Raw genomic sequence first — 26,251 nt, forward strand, 5'->3', positions numbered from 1 at the left:
AACACTGTAATTGGCTGTAGTAATGTTGTCATATATTGAGTTGCAGTGATAAGGATATGATCCCAGTTGGCAGTGCATTTACTACACTCACATTGGGAGATGTGAACACTATACCTCTCTTTAATACAATTAGCTATTCAAGCAGTGGTGTAGTGATAGCCTATGAGGTGGGGGTAGTATCACTAGGAAGATGAGTCGTTTCCCAAAGAGAATATAGGTAAACTGTCCTATGTATTCAAATGGATTTCTGGCTGAAAGGTGGGTATACCCTCTATACTTACAGTATAGTTACCCAGACTTGCAGTCCATTTTTATACACAAAGTGGGCGTGCATAGAGGTGATGCTGAAACATCCTATTCAGATGTGTTAGGTTAAGCTTACTTAAACAGATGAACAGTTTTAATTGACTTCCAACTCATCTTCTAGACCTGTCTTGCAGCTGTCTTCCTTATCTGTTCTGTACACATGTTGTGGCACAGTGTTAGGTTTGGTACATGCTTTCTCCTTTTAAACAGAGTCAGTGTGCTCTAAACACATATTTCAACCACAATTTATTGGCCTGTGAGACAGTATAAAAGAGTATTAATGGATGGGGTTTTAATTTTCCATAACAATACTCATTGCGCCTGAAAAAAAGAGATTACACTGGTGTCACGATCGTGTTTTAATCGATATGCTCATCAAGCCAGGCCCCAAAGAACAATGAATAAATCAGCCAGCTGTTGTGTGCAGACAATTCAATTCAAGCCATTATACGTAGCCACGCCCCCCGATCTGTGTCCCCCTTTTTCCAATTGGCCACAATCACAGTCACGTGCTAGTTCTGTCCAATGAGCGCAATAGTTTTCAGATCGTGGGCGTTTCCCATGGAACTCCTGCCGTGACCGGGAGCTAGCGTGCAGCACCCGTCCATTAGCAGTAACGACACCACGGTAAGTTAGGGAAATATGTAATTTCAACCCGTTAAATAAACAGGGTAATGTTTTAATTAGTCGCTGAACGCCAGGAGAACAAACGAAGCTCATTTTGTGTATGCTAGCGAGTTAATTATGCGGTTTGGAAGTGAATTAATTTTGCTTTGTTCCGATAAGCTAACGTGCTAACTGTGGTTGAGCATTCAATGGGGTCTCGGTGTTTCCTCGACCATTTTGGTGTCTGATAGGCAACAGGCCAATTTTCCCAACACCACCACATTTTCCCTTCAAGTGTTCCCATTTCTGTTTAGTGAATTAGTTGACAAACAACTTCTGTGTGATTTATTTGTGTGTTTTCTGTCATCATGTTGACACGGCGCAGATGTAAACGATGCGTGAGCCGGGTTTTTTGTGGGGGATGTTAGCTAGCTAGCTGCGCTGAATTAAAATGGCGTCGTTTTTAAATTCCCCCGATGGAGCTGCGGGGTCTGGAGCCCACGACTGCTGGTCTACTTCATCGTCACTCGTCCTGAAGTAAAGATTGTGTGTCAGTGTAGGTTTGACAGCTGTAACAGTAGCTTTTTGGTCTCGGTGCTACACGTTAGTAACTTGTTGAGTGAAACACATAAAGAGAGGCAGTGTTTCTACTCGTTATATTTTCACCTCATTTGTTACAACTGCAACTGGGAATCATCCTTGTAATGCTGTAGATCATCCTATAGAGTTTGCACCACAATATGTGAGCACTTTGGGTGTGTCACGATAAATTAATGAAATGTCAGCCCGCTTAACACCACTGATCAAATCACTCATTGTTATACAGCAGCAGTCACACTCACATCACACAGCCAGTCATCCGTGAAGGTACTTAGGATGACCTTGTTATTGGCAGTTAAAACCCTTATTGAAAATTGATCACGTTATATTGTCTTACAGTTGGTGTATAGTGCCTAACACCTAGTCTTTTCCTGCTTCCAAAATGTTATTAGAAATTATTTATTCTCAGCAGACAGAGACTCCCTAGTAGTGTTGTCAAAATATTGATTCATCTCGGGATGCACAATATTGGATTTTTTGCCGATATCCGATATGCTGATATAACAACTCATTTGACTGATAGCCGATACCAATTTCAATATATCTACTTTTTTCCCTACCTCATTTTAGTGATCATCAAGTCTCTTCTTTAGGGGAATTAACATCATATTACATACATACTCTTATCATGGTGGTCCACAGGCAGATGGAGACATGAAATACAATGCTTTTCAGTCTATGTAATACTCATTCATTGTGCAAATTAAGAAAAAGCACATTGGTCAATTCTGATCTGATGTTCATTTTAAAGCTGGTATTGGCCGATAGTGATGACGGACTCATATCAGGATGTTGACCTATTACAATATTTAATTATAATGCCAATATTGTCCTAATACCAATGACGTGCCAATCCATATTGACTCTGGGTATTTAAAACGGTGTCATTAATCTTTTTCCACAGTGTCAATATACCTGTTACCAGCTGCGCTTTCTCAGTCTCTCTTGTTGTTTACTCTTAATGTTTACGATAAATATAATTTATGCCCTACATATCAATTTTGGTATAGAACGTATTGTATGCAAGTTAGAAACTCCAGTATTTTGACATCACTACTCCCAAGACACAAGCAGTGTTTGGGAAAAATCTAGTTTGTTTTCTGAAGCTCCTTAGTAAAAACAAAAAAAAAAATAGTTCAAATTACTTTGTATAAAATTATCATAATGATAATGTACATGCGATATGAACTTATTACAAAATATAATACAGAACAAGTTACATGCCAGCAATAAATGCCACTAAACTGAGTTTATTTCAACAAGTGTCCATTCTTCCACACCATATATACATGAAAAAAAAAAATCCATTGCGTTTGTACAAAACGAAGCCTGAAAAAGGCATACGCCACTTCCCATGCAAAAGTTATGATTTGTAAAAACAGACTTGATTGGAGAAACATTGACCCATGCTTTTGAACATTTTGGAGATCGGAAATTGGCGATGCAGATGGCAAGGTTGTAGCCTGATTGTAGAAATCATCAAATGTTTTTTGCTTTTGTCCATACGCACATTTTCAGTATGGATCCTATGCATTGTTTTATATATGCGACCTTAGGTGGGGATAATTGTGCCAAGCAGCATTAATCAGTTAGCCCATTAAATTGTAAAATAGCCATGCATCAACTTCTCTGAACATTTGTAAATAAATTGCAATGATTAATACGTATGACTGTATGTGGTTAAAAGGGTTGCCAGTACAGTAGAGAAGCAATGGTAAAAATAAAGATAAAAATCATTCTTTGTAAGACCAAAAGTAGTTTGACGTTTCAGTGGTTAACTACACAAAAATGGCAAACAAGTAATTTACTTAAATAACCATGCAAATATATTCATATTTGAATTACCAGCAAGCGACTGCAAAATGTGGTGAAACTGATTTATTAACGCGAAATTCGCTACTCTCAAACAGTGGACAAAAGGTTGTGAATGGACAGATAAAATACTGTGTGCTTATTGAAGGACACCTGCTAATGGTGATGATAAGAGATGTGTGCAAATTATTATTGAATATTATTTCGTACCTCTTTCCAGCCTGGCAATCTGGGAGAGCCACATCTGTAAATTTGTGACTGAATATTGCTTTATGTGAAATCATATTTAAGTGCCACCTTGACCTCTGCTCAGAGATCCATCATTTCTAGGAGCACTTATTGGTTGTTTACTATTTTTAAATAGAATATTAAGGTCACACGTGTGCCTGCTAGAAATACAAATGTGTCTGCACCTTGCACAGACAAAGTAGCCTGTGTTTTTAAAGTCTGATTTATTATACTGAGCTGTGTCTCTGCACTGGGAAAGTAGGGCTGCATTTAATCTCTGAGGCATGTGTTGCTGTGCCAACAATTCTCCTCTGTTGTTGCAGCTGGTAACAACAACTTTAATGTGCTGATAGATAAGAGAGAGTGTTCAGAATTAGACTCCAGTTTATTGCCAAGTTTGTTTTTACATACGAGGAATTTGTTTTGGTGCATTGACAAGAAACAGAATAGGAAAAAAATGCAATTTATAAATAGCAAAAAACACTATTTAAAACTGTTTAAACAGAAAACAGAAATTTAATTCAAAACGAATATGTGTGCCTTTCACCCTTTGTACGTCTTAGTTTTTAGTTGGCTTCAGAATTTACCTCCTGTAACATTTGAATTGCCTTAGTAATGAAGTTATGTTATGTGTGTTTTCCCCCATGCACAGACAGACTGCACCATCTGCTGCTGAGAAGACATTTTCTAACGCTGTCATTCACTGGACACAAGAGTCACCACGGTCTCTAGAGCAACAATGGTATTGACTCCATTTCAGTCTCTGTTTGATTTGAGATTGTGCATCTTTGTATCATGTGTTTTTATGTCTGGCAATAAGCAGGCAGCCAAAGGACAGGGCGCACTGGCCTTTTTGTGAAATATTCCTGTGAGCAGGACAAATAAAATTGTCACATCTAATTTGAGTCACAGGACCGGTGCCAGTGTTTTGTCACTGCAGTCTGCCCGGGGCTTTAGGAACACATGCTGTAGCTTCCACATCACTGCTCCTCTCTAAATTGGCTTTGGCTGCCTGTGTATAAACTGGGCTTGTGTAATCACTGGTGTTAGAAGCTTAGCCTAGACATGAGACCTTGTTACTCTTTTTATTTTTAATTAATCAAAGACTAGAGAGTTACAGAGAAAATAGGTCCTTTAATCTGTGTAAATGCTTTTGCAGGTTGACCAAGAGCCTGTCTCATAAAGCAGGATTAATGAATTAGCTGAATAAGTGTTCTGAATGAATCATGGAGCATTTGCAAATCTGCAACATGGATTGAAGTTGATATAGCTGCTCTCAGTTTGATTCTGTCCAGTTACACAGGTAACTGAGTAATCTTGCTTTGTGCGGCAGGTCTGTTGTGTATAAATAGCAACAACCTGTTGTTTTAATTCTCCCTGACCAGCTCACAGCACAGTGAGGTGTTACCGAATCATCGAAAGCAGATGCAAGGTTTTGCTGTTTACCCCAGCAGAGTTAATAACATCCTCCTGGATGACTCTGTCATGCACTAACACCATGCTGTGTCAATTTAGGTTTTGTTTTGGTGTGTGATCTGTTCGTGCTTATCCACAATAATGCATCTTTGCAGCATGAACCTCTCTGGTGTTTCTTTATTAATTAACTTGTGTCCTCTCTCCTCTAGCCTCCCCCAATGCGCCACCGCTCCATGCGCGTCTTCATGAACGATGACCGACATGTCATGGCCAAACACTCTGTCATCTACCCAACTCAGGAGGAACTGGAAAGTGTACAGAACATGGTGTCCCACACAGAGCGGGCCCTCAAGGCTGTCTCTGACTGGCTGGATAAGCAGGAGAAGGGAACTACTAAATCTGACTCAGATAGCACAGACGCTGATAAGGAAAGGTGAGAAGATGTCAGGGATGTTGGTTTTTAGTCAGTTGGTGAAAAATGTCTCAATTTCTCTTCTCTAACAACCATTCACTTTTCGTCTTTCTTGTGCTTCTTCTATGTACCTGCTGTGTCTTTTTGATAGTGAGCACAAAGATCAGGCCACCCGCTCTCTGCGTGGCGTGATGAGGGTGGGCCTGGTTGCCAAGGGCCTGCTGCTGAAGGGGGACCTGGACCTGGAGCTGGTGCTCCTCTGTAAAGACAAGCCGACCATCAATCTGCTGAAGAAAGTGTCTGAAAACCTTGTTTCACAGCTCAAGGTGAGAACATGGATCAGCTAATTCAGTGCACTGAATAACACGATAACATTTTTACTAGAGCCCCACGATACCGGCTTTCTGATGACAGTAAAGATATTATTATTATTATTATTATAATATGAACGTATGAAAAAAATATGTTGGTAGACATACAACATAATAAACCTTTTTTATGTTTACTGAAGAACCTAACATATCAGGGCTCAGTACTTTTTCTGTGTACATGCACATGATAGGGCTGCTCGATTATGAAAAAAATCATAATCACGATTATTTTGGTCCAAATTGAAATCACGATTATACAAACGATTATGCGGTGCACATGATGACTTATATTGTTTACATGACGGCATGTCATTTCTGTCTCTACATGGTCGCGCGTTTACAAATCATCTGCTCTCTATCGCGCATGGCGGAGTTCAGTCCCGATATGCACGCGCGTGCGCACACACACAGACACACAGACCAACCCCTCTCGCTCTCCCTTTGCCATTTTCCGAACGCTTTTTTTAAATCTTACGCGATCACCTGCTCATCACATTATTCGTAGTTCACCTACTTGACTGGCTCGTGGAGTGAATAGAGGAGAGGAGGGGAGGAGGCGGTATTGCGCACGCGCGACTTCCGTAGAAGACAAAATAACACCTCCAGGCATCCGTAACCAAAAACGTTTACTCTTGATTTCATTAATTTTGAAATTGTTTGCCTACAAAATCGTAATCGCGATCACCAGACGATTAATTGCACAGCCTTAGCACATGATGCATAGATCTTTAAAGAGTGCACACACCTTATTTTTTTCACACGCACCAAAACATTTTTTACTGCACCATTTGGTGTATTTTTCCTTCTTAATCTGAACTTCTGACATGGCTATGGATGAATCTGATCGACATTACAGTGATGTGCAGTGAAACGACTTCAGGTTGTGTGAAAAACGTTCCAGGGAAGACACGTTTTCTATTGTCGCCGGGACGATGGGGCACCGTTAGTTTCGTACTCTGCTTTTAAGCCTGCACAAAATTGTTGTTATGTGACCCAAGAGAATCAGCTGCTGCAGTCTGTGAATGTCATCTTATTGCTGATAGTCAGTCAACAAGGCGTTTATCAGTCTATAAATCAGTGCACCCCTCATCTTATCTTCTAATAGTCTCATCTTCAACACAAGCGTTGCCTGCTTCGTGTCTCAAACACTTTGCTCTTTCACAGGTGATCACAGAAGACAAGTATGTGGTGACCCAGAATGTCCGCGAGGCCAGTATAGTCATCAAGAACACCAAGGAGCCCCCTCTCACCCTCACCATTCACCTGACCTCCCCTTTGGTTCGTGAGGAGATGGAGAGGGCTGCTTCTGGAGGTAAGCTCCTACACGACGGCCTCAGTGTTTTTGATTTTAGTGCCGCCCCTCCTCCAGCAGGGAGAACAGGCAGGCGACCAGGCTAGACAGATATTGTTTATTGGGCCTTCAATGGAGCTAGGGGACAAGAACGCACTGTCACATAATGAAACTGTGCTATGCTTATAGCTCTCTAGACTCTCTCGTAGTTCCATGTGATGTAATTGTACATTTTTGATGGCCCAATATACAGTATAGGGCAGGTAGTTTACTGACTGCTGAAGACATGGCTTTCTCTCCCCCCTTAATGATCAAGGTCACCAACGAAATGAAGGCTTACTGAGAATTTAACCAAAAAGAGAGACCACTTTGTTTGCATGTGTTTTATCATTGATGATGAACGGTTTGCATTGCAGCAAAAATGAGTAGCAAAATGTGGTGAAACTGTCCTTGGTTGTTAGACCCAACAGTGGGCTATTGACTGTCTCTGGTGTTGATTAGCAGGGAAGGCTCGGGGTTACAGATAATGACAAGGGACACTTGGGTTCTGCATGTCTGTGTAAAACACACTCAAAATCCAGTGGATCGGCTCCAGTTGTTAGGTAGTGATAGACCAAGGCATTGTGAAATCTGTGTTTAAGCTATAAGCTAAGTTGTAGCTTTGCAATAACAAAGTAAGACTTGAAATAGCACCCAACAGCAGTGAGGATCTGAGTTATAGCAGGTGTTGAACCTTGACCTTATCTGTAGCCTTGTGCTAACAGTGATGCCCAGTTTGGGTCTTCTTTTTCTTTGAGCCATCAGTTTTGCTGCAGTGTGGACTTGTTTTGATACCCACTTTTTGTGCATCTGATAACGTCTGCCTGTGGTTCCAATTCTGATTCTCTCTGTCAAGCCTTCTAGTTTGTCAATTTTTAGGGACGCTGGACCTTTGACCAACTGGCCGCTCTCTGTCTCGGAAGGGGCAAAGTGCAGTGTACCCAGTATAGGGGCAAAGGGGAGGGGCTCTACCTCCTGTTAACGCCAGAAAAGAAAAGCAGACCCTTTTGAGCACTGAAGCATCCATTCAAGTAACTATGGAGATACAACCTCCCATTTGATAATTAGCCCGTAATTAATGCACGTTTTTTATGTAGGGGATTTTTTACATTCGTTTTACAGGCACATTTTTATTTTTTATTAATATTGAGTCCGCACTACACGACTCTCCAAGTCGTAAGATCGCTGTACTTTTCACACTACGCAACTTGCTGTCTTGTAATCGGGAGTCTTAAGGTCGTTGTGGTTTTCTAGCTACATGACTCACCAGCACGCAACTAAGTCTTTCACCAGGAGGAATCCTGGTACGTCATAACGCATGGGTCAAACCTGAATCCAAGTTCGAGGGTTCTTTTTAGAAATTAATAAAATCTGGGCAGGTTATCAGGCTAATAACTTACAGAAACATTGTGTGCAATAGTCCACCTTCCACCTCTTACCCTCTCTCTGTCACTTTGGCTGTGTTCAGACCTCAGGCAAATCAGAATTGTTTTTCAAATCCAATCGTGAAGACAAACTGTCCATGCTGTTATTTGCAAGTAATCAGATCGATTTGTGTATCCAGACATCACAAACCCATCTACGTGGGTTGCTGTGGTAACAACGCAGGCATCAGTTACTACATAGAAATGCTGCTCTCCAAGCAATTTATTTTGGCGCTTGTCCATGGATTGCTAATCCTCATGTTGTCCTCTTTAGCGTTCTGCAAGTAGCAGCAGGAATCTGCTCAGCAGTTCCTATTTGACGTTGTTGTTGTGTGTCAGAGCAGCTGTACTGAGACACATCTGTAGAATATAGTTTGGAATCGCATTTCAAACCACCTCAAATTATGGTTTGGGTTGTTTGTTTCGCTGTGCAGGTTTCCTAGAATCATTATGCGTGCAATCTGAATATGCCAAAAAAGCAATTTGGACTGGCAGTCTGAACAAGGCCTTTTTCTTTCTCCTCAAACACACACACACCTTGGAAATTGCTGCAGCGCTGCTCGTTTCTGTCCTCAGCCCATGTCTTGTGCTGACAAAGTCCCCAACAGGTCCAGATATTAAGCACGCTAAACATCAAGGGAGCGTCTGCGATGCATGAGTGGCCGTTTGAACAGTTCACACACAGCTCTTGCACACTGAACAAACACCGATTTGTCTCTGAACTGAGGCTTTACCTGGGGAGCTTCAAAAACTTTCAGTGAGCGGAAAATCTTGGCTGAAGTTGTGTAGTGTGAACTAGACATGAGTAAGGTTTATAACCCACTTCACAATACTGTCGTTCTGGTGGGTTTTCAGTCTAATCAGTGTGTGCCGGGCCGTGCAAAACCATATTAACTGGGAGGTTGAGAGCGTTTGGTGGTTCTGCAGTGGAGGGGTCCCCCTCCCCTTCCCCCTCCTGCCTGTGGTTTGGGAAGGCTGCCTGTGTTCCCCCTGGCCGGCTGACAGAACTCCCCTTGGTCAAACTGTACCTTGTCTTCTTATTCCACCTGCCAATAGAATCGCTTTCAGTCAACGATCCCCCGGATGTTCTGGACAGGCAGAAATGCCTAACTGCCTTGGCGTCTCTCCGCCACGCTAAGTGGTTCCAGGTTTGGATCTTGTCTTTATTTGTCTCTAAAACAGAAGTAGTTTTGAGTTTGGTTTTATGCTGTTTGTTCTTTTGTCTTTTATTTGGGCGTTCCATGTGTTTTTTTTCTTTATTTACTCTTTTGAAGTGAACTTCCTGTAGTAATACTTGATGATCTGGATGTTTGTTTCTTAGGAAACCTTTGTCATTACACTGTTGTAGAGTTGCTTTGCTCACTTAACAGGTTCTACTGCAGTGCCATTTTTTTTAAAAAAAGAAGTTCAATGCTGCTTTTTAGTCCCTGAGTTCTTTAGTCTCCCTCACAGCTTCTTAACTCAATTATCAGAACAAATCTGGGACTAATACACCATCTATCCAGGTGCAATATTTCTATAACGTCAGTGTCGATGTGAGTGAGTTGTTGTTATTTTCACATTTATTCAAGCTACTCGTAGAGCACTGCTGCCCCATTCTGTAGCTCTGAAGAGAAGATGTTTTCTGTAGTGAACCATGTTGATAATAACTCATTATAGTACTGTGGTGTGTGTCATCTTTGGCTTTCACACTTTAACAATCAGTAATCCATCTCTGCAGCTTTTGTAGAGTATGTGGCCTCAATTTTTCCTGCTCTCTGGCTGGTTTCCGTCACTTTGTGCCACAAAATCAACAGGAATATTGCACCTCGAGTAGTTTTTTTCTTTTGACTGTCACTGACTTAATCATCACCCCTTTCAATGACACGTAAGCACACCCTTTTGTAAACAGTCCACTTGGTTCTCACATTAAAGCTGATGTTAAGTTTGAGGTGGCTTTATTCACACTTCCTGAACCTAATTCATAAGCATGTTTTTCAACACAATCGGAAATGTCTCATGTCTGATAACGACACCATCAATCACGTTGGCTATTGACCTACAGCCAGGACTGTGAATGATCACGTGTAGGCTCTTCAAACATTAATCTAATATCCAATATTTTCCATAATGACAAAGCTAAGCTGTTCTAGTCTGTGTGGCTTCATTTTTATTTTATTTATTTGGACGTTTATGTTGCTCTAATCCTCACACAGTCTTCCTGTATGACTAAGGCTGCTTGTGCTCCTCGTGCCCTTCCCTCCCCCCTCCCTGATTGTGTCCCCAGGCCAGAGCTAACGGGCTGCGCTCCTGCGTCATCGTCATCCGGACCCTGAGGGACCTCTGCGCTCGCGTCCCCACATGGGCCCCGCTTCGTGGCTGGGTGAGTGAAAGCCTCCTCTTGACAGCGAAATCATTTTGAAGCTTTGGGGACTGTTAAATATGTAGGAGGTAATTTTCTTAAGACTGATTGTGTCTCAAACCGGATACTTCTTTAATTGCTATATTGAGCGCATGGATGTGTTTACACCGAGAAGTATGGGAAGACACAGTGTATTCTGAGTACCTGGATGGTGCATAACAGTCATAAAGTTGAGTGTGGACACAGATGTTGGACACTTCTCATTGTCAGTGGCCACAATGTTGCCTTCAAGTGGAAGGCGCGGGTCCACAAACACATTTCAAACCTGATAAAATACCACCAAAGCATAATAATTCTGTAATAATTTAGTACCACAAACAATAATGCAAATGCTAATCTTAGCTTCCGTGCTAGTGAACAGCGGCGTATTTTATCATCAGGCATTGACGTCACATGTAATGTGGTATCAGGTGTGCGATCTATGAGCGTAAGTTATGTGTGGTGTTTATACACGTCAGTTGTCGTCTTCACTGTCGAACATTTTAGTATTAGATTAATGATCAGATGCTTGACAAGCTGTAAATATTTGCACAATGCGTTGGTTTTCGTTAACTAGTTGGATCAGCTGGTGACAGAGCCAGCCAGTGTCAGCCACGGCCACCACGCTGTATGAGTAGTAATGTTATATTTCAACAGTTTTTTAAATTGACTACAATACATAAAGACAGAAGTCAAGTGAGCAAACAAGCAGATATAGCAAGTGTCAATTGTTAGTCAAATGTTGGCGATAATACCCACTTGCAGTTCATGTAGCAGAAGAAGAAAAGCTGTCAAATCTTGCAGTCCTCATTTCCAGTAAGTGCGCAATGGCCATGTTTCATCACGCAGAACACCATTTAGTACATAGTGTACGCAGTAGGCTTGCGTGGTATCTTATTTTTTGTACCTTCTCACCATGCTCACATTTCACTGGGGTATGCGGTATTTGTGTAAAAACACCATTCCTGATGTGTTTGAGCGGTGAGTTCGCTATGTTTTACAAGCCCTCTTAGCTTTTTTTTTAGTCTAATAAAGTCACAGAATGTTAAGAAAGGTAATTATTCTTACATCTCTAAAAAGAAAAATACAACTATAAACCCTCTGAGTTTAAGTTCCTCTCTTTAACCAAACAAAGACAAGCTCAATTGCCTTGTTAAGTCATACTAAAACACACTTCAAACTCGACAGAAGCAAAACCAAATCACCAAAACCACCCTGGTTAGTCTTACCACTACTCTACCAATCACCAACTCGGGTTTGGTCAAAAATGAACTCTGAATTCACCTGGCTCTAAGGCTGTTTTTCCCCACTTTCAATTGCTGCTGTTGCTGGCTGTTAACAGTCCTGTAACATTATCCCCATCGCTCACAGTTACCATCTGTATCTGCTTAGTGTCCTGTTCTACCAGTAAAGACTGACCCCTGGTTGTGTATGCTGTGAGCTACAATATAGCATCTCAATACAGCATCTCTGAAAGAAATGGGAGGTGTTGAAAACCGTACCATTGGGATTCTTAATACCCTGGTATAATGTAATATCTTAATACCCTACAAGCCTGGTACAAAGTGTACTACATGCAAATATACTAACAGAAGTAACCAATTTGAAACACAGCATGAATCTGCTGCTCAAAACGACCAAACTCTTCACATTGTACAGTTTAAATTTCCTTTGATAGAGCTTTGCCTGCCTGGACACAAAAAGACACCACCATCCCAGTTGTTAAATTGCAGAGATCCTATCTAACGCAGTGACCTAAAATCTCTTCGTGTTAGTGGCCGAGCTTAAAAATAGCATCCTGACACAAAGACTCTCTCCCTCTCTCTCCTGCTTCGCAGCCACTGGAGCTGATCTGTGAGAAAGCCATTGGCACAGGGAACCGGCCCATGGGGGCAGGAGAAGCTCTGCGGAGAGTTTTGGAGTGTTTGGCTTCAGGAATCCTCATGGCTGGTATGCACTGAGGGATCTCTTCCCCAAATCGTATCTAATTGAGTTTTAATTGCACTTTTCCATTTTCAGCCATGTCCTTTCCTTGCGTTGTAGATGGTGCTGGAATCTCCGATCCTTGTGAGAAGGAGGCCACAGACGCCATCGGTCACTTGGACTTACAGCAGAGAGAAGACATTACAGCGAGTGCACAAGTGAGTGAGATACAATCGTAAATGTGCATATTCACAGTTAAGTAAATGTTTTATTCACACGTTATCTCTTGTATCATCAGCATGCCTTAAGGCTGTCGGCTTTCGGACAGCTTCACAAAGTGCTTGGGATGGATCCCCTTCCCTCAAAGATGCCCAAGAAACCACGTAGTGAGACTCCTATTGATTACACAGGTAAACCATTCAGGCACTGAAGAGACTGTGGGTTATTATTTTTAGACTCGTGATGCAGATGCAATATGGTTCCTTATATGTTCTTATAATGTAATTTTGTGTGTGTCTGTGATGCAGTGCAAATCCCACCCAGTACGGCGTATGCCCCACCAATGAAAAGGCCCATTGAGGAAGAGGAGGGAATTGATGACAAGAGTCCAAATAAGAAGAAGAAAAAGCTGCAGAAGAAATGTAAGTGCTGTTATAGCTCCCGAATTTGTTGAGACTTATTGAAAACACAGGTTATAAACCATTCCTACATTAAGATGAACCTTTTAACAGCCTTGTTGGTAAAGAAACAGATGTGATTAGGGATGTCAGGTTTGGTTAGTCTTGCTTTCGATAGCCTGACAAGTTTACTGGTAACTCACCAGTTCATTTTAAGAAAATGCTAAATGATATCAAGAGAGGGAGCTAGTTGGCAGCTAACCACTCCACTGGTAATGCTGTACTAGTAGTGGGATGGCATTGCTATGGAAACATGATGGTCTTCGTGTAGTCTCCTCTCAGGTCACCCCTGTGAATGACAGGCTTCATTTTGAGCCGCAAAACCCCTTTAGCATTGTTAACTATGTTAGCACCACAAGCTGTGTTGACACTGCTCCCATAGCTAACATAGCTAACAGTGAGGTTAACAATGCGAAAGAGAGTTTGTGGCTAAAAAATGAGGCGCTTACTCACCAGGATGACCCGGGGGATACCTGAGGGCAGAGTGGAGTGCAGTGTTTCTGCAGTGACGCTGTTGCGTTGGGATGGCATTACCAGCGGTAATTGCCGAAAGAGTGGCACCGCTAGGTAGCTCCCACCAGACCTGGGTGGTGCGCAGTGCAGTTAACCAAAGAGAAGCAAAATTAAACAAAAGATCGACATGCGCAGTTGGTCAAAAATATCTGTAGTTGTGATATTAAAGGATGTGACAATAAAACCTAACCTAAAATAAAAATACAACAGTGATTGTACATTGAATAACTTTTGTTTTTGGACAAAAGTATTTCGAAAATGTCAGCCCTTGGAATTTGTAACTTTTATAATTTTCTGATTAGACTTAACTATTAATCAGCTGATTGAAGAAAAATAATCCATAGATTAGATCTGTTTCTGACTGTATGTCGTTCTGTTAAACAGCTCCAGAAGAGAAGGCTGAGCCCCCCCAGGCTATGAACGCTCTGATGAGGCTCAATCAGCTGAAGCCGGGTCTCCAGTACAAACTGGTATCTCAGACCGGCCCAGTTCATGTTCCAGTTTTCACCATGGCTGTGGAAGTGGACGGCAAGTCTTTTGAGGCTTCTGGTCCATCCAAACGCACTGCCAAGCTGCACGTAGCTGTAAAGGTGAGCACAGCACTCATACGTAAATGATACGTTTTGATATCACCTCACACTTCACTGCTTTCCCCTTTTTTTTATTTGGAAATTGTTTCGTTTTTTAACCACAATGATTCTGTGGACAATTGCAGGTCCTCCAGGACTTGGGCCTGCCCACAGGAGTGGAACTAAAGACTGCTGAGCCGGTGAAATCAGAGGAGGCGGTCGTAGCTGCCGCTGTGGAAGAATTGAGGCCAGTCGTCACACCCATAGAAACTACCACTACTGCCACAGGAACAGCCAATGCAGACGCCACTGACGCTGCAGAGGTACAGATCTCCTCTGTGTGTGCGCTCAAGTGACGACTCTGTGCATGACGTTTGGCCTTTTGGGGGCTTTGCACTAATTTTACTAACCGCCATCTCTCTTAACTGTCAGACTGCTCGCCAACAGGGACCAATCCTGACTAAACATGGCAAGAACCCCGTGATGGAGCTAAACGAGAAGCGCCGCGGCCTGAAGTACGAGCTCATCTCAGAGACCGGTGGCAGCCACGACAAACGCTTTGTCATGGAGGTGGAGATCGATGGTCAGAAGTTTCAGGGGACAGGATCCAATAAGAAGGTGGCCAAGGCTTACGCTGCCCTGGCTGCATTGGAGCGGCTCTTCCCCGAGGGCTCTATGGCCGAAGCTGCTAAGAAGAAAAAGGGACCACCCATGGTAAGCGCCCAGTAAAACTGAATAAGATCTCTTAATCCAGGCTCAAATCAAAGTTAGGCTAAGTTCGAAATAATTTAGTGTGATCATGTTGAAAAGGTGAGGAGAGGAAAAATGGAACGTGCAGTAAATAAAATGTTTGTTTCCTTTTCAGCACGCTCCAGGCTTCGGCATGATGGGAGCCTCCGGAGGTGGAGACACCGCTTCACCCAGGGGCAGAGGGCGAGGAGGACGAGGTCGTGGAAGAGGCCGAGGCTTCAATAATGGAGGAGGATACGGCCAAGGAGGTAAAAACACACTTTTACTTTTAAACAGATGTGCTTTATATATACTGGTAACAAGTTAGCATACATGGCTAACATGATTTACAGGGCGTCACATCAGCATATTAAATACGTCTCCTTCTAACAGGTGGTTTCGGCTCATATGGTTACGGGAACAATGCTAACTCTGGATACAGTGAGTATTCATTTCACTCATTATGATCTTGATCTGACTGAATATCTACTTGTTGTGTGGGCTGCAGTTAGGATTTAATTTAGTAGGGGTGGAAATCTTTTGGCACCAAAAAAAATAAATGTCTAAACATGATTTATTTTTCTCACTGTGACTGCGTGACTACTTTAAAAACTATTCGAAATGATCCACAGATAACTGAACAGATGAATTTACTTGCATTCAGTGTGGCTCTTGTACAGGTCTTTTTTTCCCGTCAACTTCACAGTCAAAAGGGTCCCATACTCTAGTTTTTAAACCAGAGATTGTCAGTCATATATTGTATCCATCCGCGTTTACTTACACTAACCCACTGTGGGATATTTATGCTGGCATTGTGTCCAGTATTTGCATACTTTAATAACTCACCAGAAATGGTGTCATTCACGTAAGAAGGTTTTTGGACATAACGAAAAACCTCACATAGGCTAATGTTTTAGCATACTAAATAATATTCAGTTATATATATATATATATATAATATATATATACTGTGTGCCATAGTATTCACTGGTGTCTTAACACTGATACACAATCTGAAACATAACCAGCAATTAAGGTAAATGGTCGGCAGACATTTTATTTTAAAAAGTTAACTGCATTGATTAATTTGAAAGCAAGTCCAGTTCAGACCAATGATTTGCTACAAGACGAAACCGTTTTGGAAAGTTGCAGCAGCGTGAACTGGCTGTCTGAGCTCGACTCAAGCCGGCTGATGGTGTCACCTGCTTCTACAGCCAGTCAGCTTTTACTTAAGTCCACTGGTCAAGTCGAAATGACCGCAGACGATGTGTTCACTTGCCGCTGCAGGTGCCCCTCCGTTTCTGTCCTTGCAGTGTGTCTGTGTCGGATATTGAGTCGCTACAGCTGCTCGCTGTATGCGCTTATGCCCCACCCACACACACATTCTCATCAACTGATTAATGGGCGCTGGTTATTTATATTATTGTAGCACATTTATTATGAATACAGTCCATCTGATTCTGATTTTGTTGCTGTTTCAGCACTACTACAAATGCAGCTGCAGCCAGTATCTCACTATCACTATCCTCATTCATATTTAAAGAAGCTACAAATTATATTCAGCCACAAAATAAACCTGAAAAGCTGCAAATCAGAACAGAAGCACAGAGAGTTGTTGCATAGAGATGATACACCGTCTCCTCTAGTTGCATTGGTGTTAACCAGCAGCTTTTTAGAACGATGCAGAACAGCGCGTTGCAAGAAGTTGTTTCAACTCATCTCGTCACAAATCTTTGGTCTGAACTGGGTTTTACAGTCAACTGCCTGTATGAGAATAACAAAATAAGGGGAGTGCAGATTAAAACATCTGCAGTCATGTTTGGAAGTTCCACCTGTGCTATGTTCACCCTGTAAAAACCTCAGAATTTAGAGAGAGAGGTACATAGAATAATACAAAAGGACACACAGGCAAGAAAAAAACAAAAAGCAACAAGTTACCACCCACCCCATCATCAGCTACCACCACACATAGATTCTAATTCTGTGCAGAGGTGTTTTAAGCTGTTTAATGTTGCAGTGTGTTGTTCAGCCAGTCTAATTGTTTAATGTAACAACATACTTAATTTTTACCTCATAAATGTAATTATAAAGATATAAAATTAAAGCATGGCTGCAACCACTGCCATTATTTAAGAGAAATTACTAGATAGGCTAAGTCTAGTGTGTCCATGCTGTAGTCCGTTGGGGTGCTGCACTGCCCTTATGGTTGAGTTCCGCCTCTTTCATTCTATTGAATTGTGTTTTTTTACTAACATTTAGAAAATCAATGTGCAACCAACAGTTTGTGAATCGATGCCGAATCGTCCACGTCCACATTGACGTGCATCTAAGAATCGATTTTGTTCCCCCACCCTCGGGGGCCGTACACATGCCACGTCTTTTACTGCCTTGAAGATGTGAGGTCGGATGCTGAGTGCTGCTCTTTTGACTTTGCTGTGCCAGCAATCAAAAGCACGGCGGCAGGTTGTGTCGGAGGTTGCTAAGCAACGCTCTGGCAGCTCTGCACTAACATGATGAACTTCATCTTCGTATTTATCACACGCTGATATCTACAGAAGAAGGGAAAGATATCTGCTGGCTGTGATTGGTTGGTCCTCGTGACGTGACATGCGATGCGCGCCGCTGCGTTCCAGGAGTTGAACTCTGTAATTCTGGGCACAGCCGTTGCGTCCTAAAATATGGGCGCTCGAGAATGTGTGCATGCCACAACAGCATTGCTCAGGCGTTGGAGAAAAATTTAAGTGTGCAAAGAACGCGGTGTGGTTACAGCCCCTTAGGCTGCAGTTAGGCTTTATCTACCATGTAAGAGGTAGATGTTGTGGTGTCAGGGCAGGATGGTGCATCTGGTTAGGACTGTAGAACACCTTCTACTATATTTTATATCTGCCTAACAAGGGAAAGTAGTCGTTACAGAAAATGGTTTCACTCCAGAGCAAACGGCAATCAAGACCACACAATGATAAAACATGTTGGGGTGTTCCCACTTCAATGATTTTAAATTTCTCTGCTTTAAGCCACAGGTTTGATTCTGTTTTTGACAAGCTCCCCTCTTATGAGAACCCTTTCTTCCCTCTGGCAGCCTGTTCTGAGGACTGACCTACCTGAGCGTGACAGGAGCAGAGAAATCTAAAAAAAAAATTAAAAAAAAAATAGAGTTTGAAGGCAATCTGACCAAATGACTTACTCAGCTGCCTCTTTAACGGCAGAAAAACCCAAATAAATAAATCTAATTTTGATATTTTTTTTCCCCTTCTCTGCCCTGTCTCACTCCTTTAGGTGACTTTGTCTCAGACTGCTATGGCTACCACGAGTTTGCGACATAGATCTTCCCCAGTCTTAGAAAAACAAAAACAGTCCCGTAGAGAGGATAAAAAATGGACAAAATTCTCAATAGTGTTCCAGCAGCATCATGAACTCCCTTCACCACCAAGTCCGCAACCCTGGGAATAAAGCAACAACAACCCCTCAGCCCTGTCTTGCCAGTCCACTTTGTCATGTCCTGACACCTCGGGGAGACGATCTGCCACTGCATGCATGTAGCCATAAATCACCTTCTGTGGATGTACCCAAACGCCTGGACCTCCCGAAACAGCAGGGCCGATTTATTGATTGCCTCCTTGTGTCGGACCATGGACGGGGCTTTTGTTTCTGTTCACTGGGATTAGGTGACGGCCTGTGGGAGCTGGACAACATACTGCCTTTTGGATTATGTGGAGACAGCGACAGCCTGGTCTCTTCTCTCTCTCTGTCTTCATACTGTTTACTTAGATGAGAATACTAAGAAAATCTTAACATGGATTGTTTTTATTCTAATGCTTTCTGTCTCTCCCGATCATATTTGAATTGTTTTTTATTTCTGTTTAGCTTTTGAAAAAAATGCCCACGTTGTTTCTGTAGATTTGCTGTTTCTCTGTCATATCAGCAACACTCTTTAAGTCATGGCTACACTGAATGCATGATGGTCTTAATTTGGCAGTGTGTGGTAGTTGCAGTTTCCCATCTGTAGCAACATGAGGCATTTACGAACTAAGGTCGTTGGCACCAAGTTTGCAAACACAGACTGTTGCTGAAAAAGGAAATCTGATGAGTATTTGGGATGGGAAGACTTCTTGCTCCAGCTGTTTTTATATGTTTTTGTTTTTTAAATAAATGTGACGTCACCATTCATCACTGTGTTCCTCCAGGGTCTGAATTAATCTCTGAGTGCATGACAAGAGCCTATGTGCAGCATATGATGTTAAAAGACCAGTGTGTAAGATTTAGGGGGATTTAGTGGCATCTAGTGGTGAAGGTTGCAGATTACAACCAGCAGGAGGTTTTTACTGTGAGCCAAATTATCCACAGAGGTCTCCTCCTCTTAGAAAGAAATAGACCAAGTGATGAAAACTGGTAAAAAAAAAAAAAAAAAAAAAAAAAAACCCTGAATAAAACAGTTTCACGCTATAAATCAGTGTTTCTTCAATGATCTTTGGCTCATCACAGATGGCCTGCTGGCCCAGCACCTGCTAATGTGTGCTCACCTTTTCTCTCTTTTAACTCAAGATCCAGACGTTAAGGAGGTTTTTACTGGGAGCCAAATCATCCGTAGAGGTCTCTTAATCCCTAAAACAAACTGAACCAGTGATTTAAACTGGTAAAAACACTGAGTAAAGCTTTGTCATGTTACAAATCAGTGTTTCTCAAACGCTGTTTGGCATGTTGGAGAGGACTGTTAGCTTAGCACCTGCTCGTCTGTTTCACCTTTTTCTCTGATAACTCAAGATCCAGACGTTCAGGAAGTTGTTATTGGAAGCCAAATTATCCGTAGAGGTCTCTTGCCCTGGTCGGTTCAGTTCAATCAAACTCAAGTTCGTTTGTCCCCTAAGTGCGGTTCGTTTGGGCAGGTGTGAACACAGCAATCACACTCAGGTGTGCACCAAAACAACCAGACTGAGACCTTCTTGAGGAGGTGGTCTCGGTCCAGTTACAAACCAACTCTGGTGCGTTGCGTTTGTGGTGAGAACGTGTTCCGACCTGGATCTGAACCAACTGCAGTCACATGACACATTGTTTGGCTCCGCTTGTAAATGCTGCCGTGAGAACATGAACCAACTCTAGGCAATTATACAACTTTGTAACAAAATAAGTCCCTGATTCAGACCAAAGCAAGACAACTCTAGGTCTGATAGCACTGTAAATCCCTAAGACAAGCAGAACCAGTGATTTACACCAGTAAAAACATGTTTCCAACACTCTCGTCGCTGAGAGACTGCTAATTTCAATGGCAGATGCAAAAGCATGCTTGGCCCTATCTAGAGCCAGTGTTTGGTTTGTCCACTCTGAGCTACAGTTCAAACATGGCAGTGCAACATGGCGATCTCCATAGATGAGGACCTGTTCCCTGTGTAGATATAAACAGCTCACTCTAAAGTAACGAAAACACAACAGTTCTTATTTTGAGGTGATTACACGCTAAAGAAAACATACTTATTATTTTATATTCCATTTCTGCCAGTATATCCCACTAAATCCTACACTGGTCCTTTAAGATCTATCAGGTTCTATCTATTTTAAGATTGTGCCTTGCTGTTGTTCCCCAGATTACTACAACAATGGTGGCACAAACGGAGGAGCCGGGGCGTCCAGCAGCCCGTCAGGTGGCCCTCCAGCCAGCACAGCTCCAGGATCAGCTCAGGGCTCCTATGGTTCATACTACCAGAATGACGGAGCCTACACTGCCACTGCTGCCACCAAAAACCCCAAAAAGAAACCCCCCATGCACAAGGGAGGGAAGGCACCTTTTCCAGGTCCCCCTGGGGCCAACAGTGGATCTGCAGGGGGGTACCAGTCCAGCAGCCCCCCAGGACAGGGCTCCTATAACCAGTACAGCCAGGGCTACGGGCAGGGGAAGAAGAATTTCAACCAGAACCAGGGGGGGACGGGAGGATACTCGTACAGCACTGCCTATCCAAGCCAGGTGACAGGGGGTGCTGGAGGCAGCCAAGACTACAGTTATGAAGGTGAGGAAACTGTTTTGATACAGAATTTGATTTTACATCTTGTGCAGCAACTTTGGCAGCATATTACATGTTAAGATGAAATCCTTTTCACCTTGTAATGGGAGCTGGTATGTCATAAAAAAACTTTTCTGTTCATGTCTCCGTTCACCACCTGAAGAAAAGACTGTCTTTGTAAAAACATGGTTTCACTGAGGTTTCTTCCAGTGATTTAAACCTGAAGGGCAGAAACCTTATTCTTTATGTGCTGTTGTTTTTCTTTTCTTCCTCCTTTGTGGAAACCCCGTGAGATGGTACATCTTTGACACATCAAATTTTCACCAGTGATTGGAACCTATGACGAAATGCTGCTCAACAAATATGAGCCCAGTCAGCCTGATGGGGGCGCTATAATTAAGGCCCCAATATGCAATTTTGGAAAAGCAATGCCCCTCATACAAGCCCTATTTAGATAGGAATTGTGCAAATTTGCAGGAAAGCCCAATCAGTCTTTTTTCAGCATTGGCAGTATAAAAGCAAAATCAGGAGCTGCAGCAAAATGCCGCCTACCTACTTTTGTTTATACAGAATGTGCCTTTTTCGGGGCAATGGGGGGCGTGAGCAAGTAACAAAATGTGTAGCTCAGCGTGTGACATGGGAGGGAAGCCGCGGCTGGTCAGTCCTTCAGCAAAACTCTCGTAAGTCGGCCCGTTCTTCACCGTTCCTGTCATCTGACGGTTAATGGCCTCTTCTTTTGGCGCACAATTCCTTGTCTCCCCAGTGGCTCATCTTTACAGTGTCTGTCAGGTTTGCGTTTCCTTTTTGCCACTAGCTGCTCGCTAATTCCTATCTGTTTGCGGAAGGCCGCCTCGGTCTGTTTAAACTAAAAGCGTTCCGCCAATATGACTACCCTACGAGGCGGAAAATTGGCAGTGTAAAAGGGGCTACAGTAAGACACAGCAGTCCACCTCAATGTGCTCTACAACCTCAAGAACCATTTAAGTCCTCCTGACTAGATTTTCCAACATTTTGAATTTCTTGAAAAGCACATTTTTGACACCTCCTCCTGAACAGTAGCTCTGGTCTGTACCAGACTTTCTTTCAATAATTATTGGAGCAGTGTTGTCAAAAGTTATCAAAATCTTGTTGATATCTCATTGTAAAGAAATTGATCAGTGAACTTCAAAAGGATGTTGCTCAGCACATAAATAAACCTAACTCCATAACCGTTGGGTCAAGTATCACCAAACGTGCAGGGTGTATCCACGCAAGTGCCTGAAACATACCCTGAAAGTGTCATTAAAATCGACCACTAGGGGGCACTATAAATGCAAAAATTGGGCGTAACACCAATGAAATTATAAATCACACATTGTCTGTCCAATCATTAGAAAACTTGCAGGATATGTTTCATAACAATGTTGAATCACATGTAGAATGATTTGAAACGTTCAATAGGGGGCGCCATTAGTTCTGAACAATTGCACTTACCTTACACATAATTTGGCTATAAATCAATGACAGTTTGTCCAAATATCACCAAACTCAGTGAAAATATTCAATTAAGCCATTGAAGCATGTCCCCAAAATGTTTCTGCAGTTGACTTATAGGGGGCGACAGTGTGCCAAAGACGAGCATAGCCTTGCACAGTTTTGCCCGATCGTTGTAAAACCTGTTTCTTGGTGCGGCTGTCACACACTGTCAGAGGTCTTTATCCTTCACAGCTTTCAGCTTTTGTCAGTCCATGCTGACTTGAACCCTGGAATCACCACTTGCAGCTATATTTTTTATTTTAATGTTTCAGATGCGATGTGGCTGCAACCACCATGACCAAAAAAACAAACAAAAAATACTTGTTCAGTTTCTTCTACTAACGAGGAAATGTTCTTGATCTAACAAGATCCTTTTCACGTGCTGGGAAACTGGAGCGTGGGCTCTTTTCTTCTGCAATGATGAGCCAACTCATATTCACTAACATGAGTGCCTGGCTGAACTGTCTACCACAACAAATAACAGAGAAGCTCCGATTACAACACACACACAGAGGGAGGGTGACTTTACGCGCTGCTCAGGATGCTATTACTCCACTATGTCTTTACATGACAATTGTTGTTTGCTGCTGAATTACTGCATTGGATGTAGGAAAGAAAACTTCAAAGCTTTATACAATAAAATAAGACATAAGTTTGTTTCTCTAACTGTCAAACACTTTCCCCACAGGTTTCAACAGTCAGTCCAATTACAACTCACAGGGCGGAGGAGGCAACGCCCAGGGCTTCGGCTCCAACCACTCTCAGTACCACAACCCAGTGGGCTACGGCAGGGGCGACGGCAGCATGAATTACCAGTACAGATAGACTCTATCTCTGCGTCTGTGAATCGTCGGCACCAAGCACCCTGCGTCAGTGTCTCGAGCCTTCTCCAAAGAAAGTGATTGACGGCTTGCCTGTGCTCTCTGCCTTTTCCATGTTTGCTTCTTATGTGCTTTTGGGTTTATATGTAGCACATGTGGGCACAAACTGAGATGTCTGGACTTTGTAAGAGTCAGAGCTGAGTTGCGGCTGAATTTAGTGGTCTGTGTCAGTGGTCTGGTCAGTGCTTAGTCTTGTGTTTTTAGGTTATTTTAATTTTTATTTTTTATCTATGCTACCAGTCCTCATCCTCATCACTAAATATGAAGGCTGATTCTACAGATTACTCACTCACTAGCTCTGACTTGGTTTCCTTTCTTATAAAGAGTTGTGTGGCGACAGCCTTGGGTTTTTTTTTTTCTCTCATGTGAAACTAGTAAAATCTTGTAGTTTTAAACTGCAAAGGTTGTTGTATGTTCTTTTGTTTGTTTTTTGTAATAACTGAATAGACCTGAATAGCTTGTTCTTTTCAGCATTGCTTGTAATTTCAGCTTATTTTGTAATTTACATAATGTGATGTAGTTATTTTAATAAATGGTTTTGGAGATTACTGGAAAATATACTTTCATGTTAAATCCACATTTCTGCTCAATGTAGCTTTTTTTCATTGGGTGGGATTTGTTCCTGTTAATGTGTAACAAAGTGTGTTTGTATTAATAAATGATTTTTATTTTGAACAGACGTCTTTATTAGAAATTTGACTTTAAGTATCAGGTATTTGTACTATCGACACTGTTTATATAAAGTGAGAAATACGTGATTAAGGGTTCACCAGTGAGAGATTTTTCACAACCTGGCAACCCCAAACTTGTTCTTATTAAAGGGTAACTTTTGTGTTTTCCAACCTGGGCCCTATTTTCCCATGTCTTTGTGTCCAGGTGACTTATTGGAACACTTCCTGAAACGTCTGCTAAAAGTATGCGTTTTGCCACTGACAGGCTCAGATTGTTATTATGAGTCTCTGATAACATAATAGAAAGGATTCTTTCACAGGTCGACTTGTTGGTTAAAGAGTAAGATCTTTTTTGTTTATTCAGAAACAGCCCCGATATCGCTGTTGCCAAACCCACCAGACTCCATTTGAATAAACAGTAATTTTAGCATTGTAAAACACACTTCATTCAGAGTCGACGGAAGCAAAATTAAACTCACTTGTCTCTCCACTGTTGCATCAATTGCCAACTCTGGATTGGTTCAAATTAACTCTTAATTCACCCACTTATGCATAAAAATATGCTGGTTCTATACACGCTAAAATTATTAATTTAAATGGAGTCTGGTGAGATTGGCGATGGAGATTTTGCGTCTGTTTCTGGTTAAACAAATAGGATCTTACTCTTAAACCAAAAGGTTTGTCGGTGAAGGGATTCTTTCCATTCGTTGTCAGACATTTACCTTCAACAATCTGAGCCTGTCAGTGGCAAAAGCAACACTTGTAGTGGACATCAATTGGTGGTGCTCATTTGCCCCAAATATTGACATTGCAGTAATTTTTGATGCTGTTGGCTGCAGTGCTCTCACTCAGTACTTGACCTTTTTCAAAATGTATTATTCTCATGAGTCACTTAGACACAAAAAGACGGGAAAATAGGGGCCAGGTTGGAGAATACTGAGGTTACCCTTTAATAACTGATCTATAAAGCTCGGGCAAAGGATTTTTAACCATGAATAAAGACATAGGCTGCAACTTGCATAGATAAGTGATAATGGGTACCTTAATGGGGTAACTTAAAATACAGATTGTAACTATGGTAAAACTGACAAAAAATATATATATTCTTTACCCCTAAGAAAGATGAATTACAAAAATGTTTTTTCTGGATTTCAGGGGCTTTGAATAACTGTGATGTAGTACAGTGAAGTTTAATTACATTTCATATAAATACTTGGCACAAAATATAATTTTCACAGCATCTGGATTTATGCAGGTATGGAAGAATTAAGTCAGTGTACTGTTTGACCTTCATTAACCCCATTTGCATTTCTGATTAAACCATTTTGTTATTTTGTTATTAGAAATATACACACATGTTTTGTACATACAGCTAAAAACTCAAATTACTAAATTATTATATTCCAAAATAAATACAACAAACAAAATACAACAAATACGCATTTTCAAAATAAAATGAAAATGAAACTAAACTCTAAAAAATGACTCATGAGATTAGTGGATAAAGCTTAAATAAAGAAGTTTTTCAGCATTTAAAAAAAGTAACGTTTGTTTCATTAACTTGTTTTAGTCAAGTGACAACTTATTGTAAAAAGTTGGTAAAAATGAAAAACATTTTTGAGTAGGATCAAATTAAAAAAAAAATAAGTTAGAATATCTTAAATAAAACCATTCGACCACTAAATATTAGCACAACTGTCGGATACTTTTTAAGTTGTTTAACTTAATTAAACTTTTTGAGGTCAAGCAAATCATGTTGGTTGTACTATAATAATTCAGTTGGAGCTACTTAAAAAGATGCATGCAAATTGTTTACTTAGTTTTTTCTAAGTTCAACCTTTGAATTATTTTTAGTGCACAAAACAAGTTTACTATAGTATTTACGGTACTCCACG

The 26,251-nt window shown here is 41.6% G+C and overlaps 1 protein-coding gene across 4 annotated transcripts; it reads left to right on the forward strand.

The window, feature by feature from the left end:
- The first annotated feature begins 858 nt into the window (after positions 1-858).
- On the forward strand, positions 859-24,360 carry LOC125880175 (interleukin enhancer-binding factor 3 homolog). Of its 4 annotated transcripts, none has more exons than XM_049562486.1 (18): positions 859-933; positions 4,205-4,294; positions 5,178-5,401; positions 5,532-5,706; positions 6,916-7,063; positions 9,562-9,653; positions 10,772-10,867; positions 12,724-12,835; positions 12,929-13,026; positions 13,107-13,218; positions 13,336-13,449; positions 14,383-14,588; positions 14,714-14,890; positions 15,000-15,281; positions 15,433-15,565; positions 15,690-15,737; positions 20,876-21,295; positions 23,493-24,360. In XM_049562486.1, the coding sequence occupies exons 2-18, from the start codon at positions 4,292-4,294 to the stop codon at positions 23,627-23,629; spliced, it is 2,577 nt and encodes an 858-aa protein (XP_049418443.1). In that variant the 5' UTR covers positions 859-933; positions 4,205-4,291; the 3' UTR covers positions 23,630-24,360. The 4 variants fall into 4 exon arrangements, with proteins under 4 accessions (XP_049418443.1, XP_049418445.1, XP_049418446.1 ...); XM_049562488.1 differs by having other exon boundaries at positions 15,015-15,281; XM_049562487.1 differs by having other exon boundaries at positions 876-933; positions 4,209-4,294.
- The last annotated feature ends 1,891 nt before the right edge of the window (positions 24,361-26,251 follow it).

This window comes from Epinephelus fuscoguttatus, linkage group LG19 (genome assembly GCF_011397635.1).
Source record: "Epinephelus fuscoguttatus linkage group LG19, E.fuscoguttatus.final_Chr_v1".
Classification (NCBI taxonomy): domain Eukaryota; kingdom Metazoa; phylum Chordata; class Actinopteri; order Perciformes; family Serranidae; genus Epinephelus; species Epinephelus fuscoguttatus.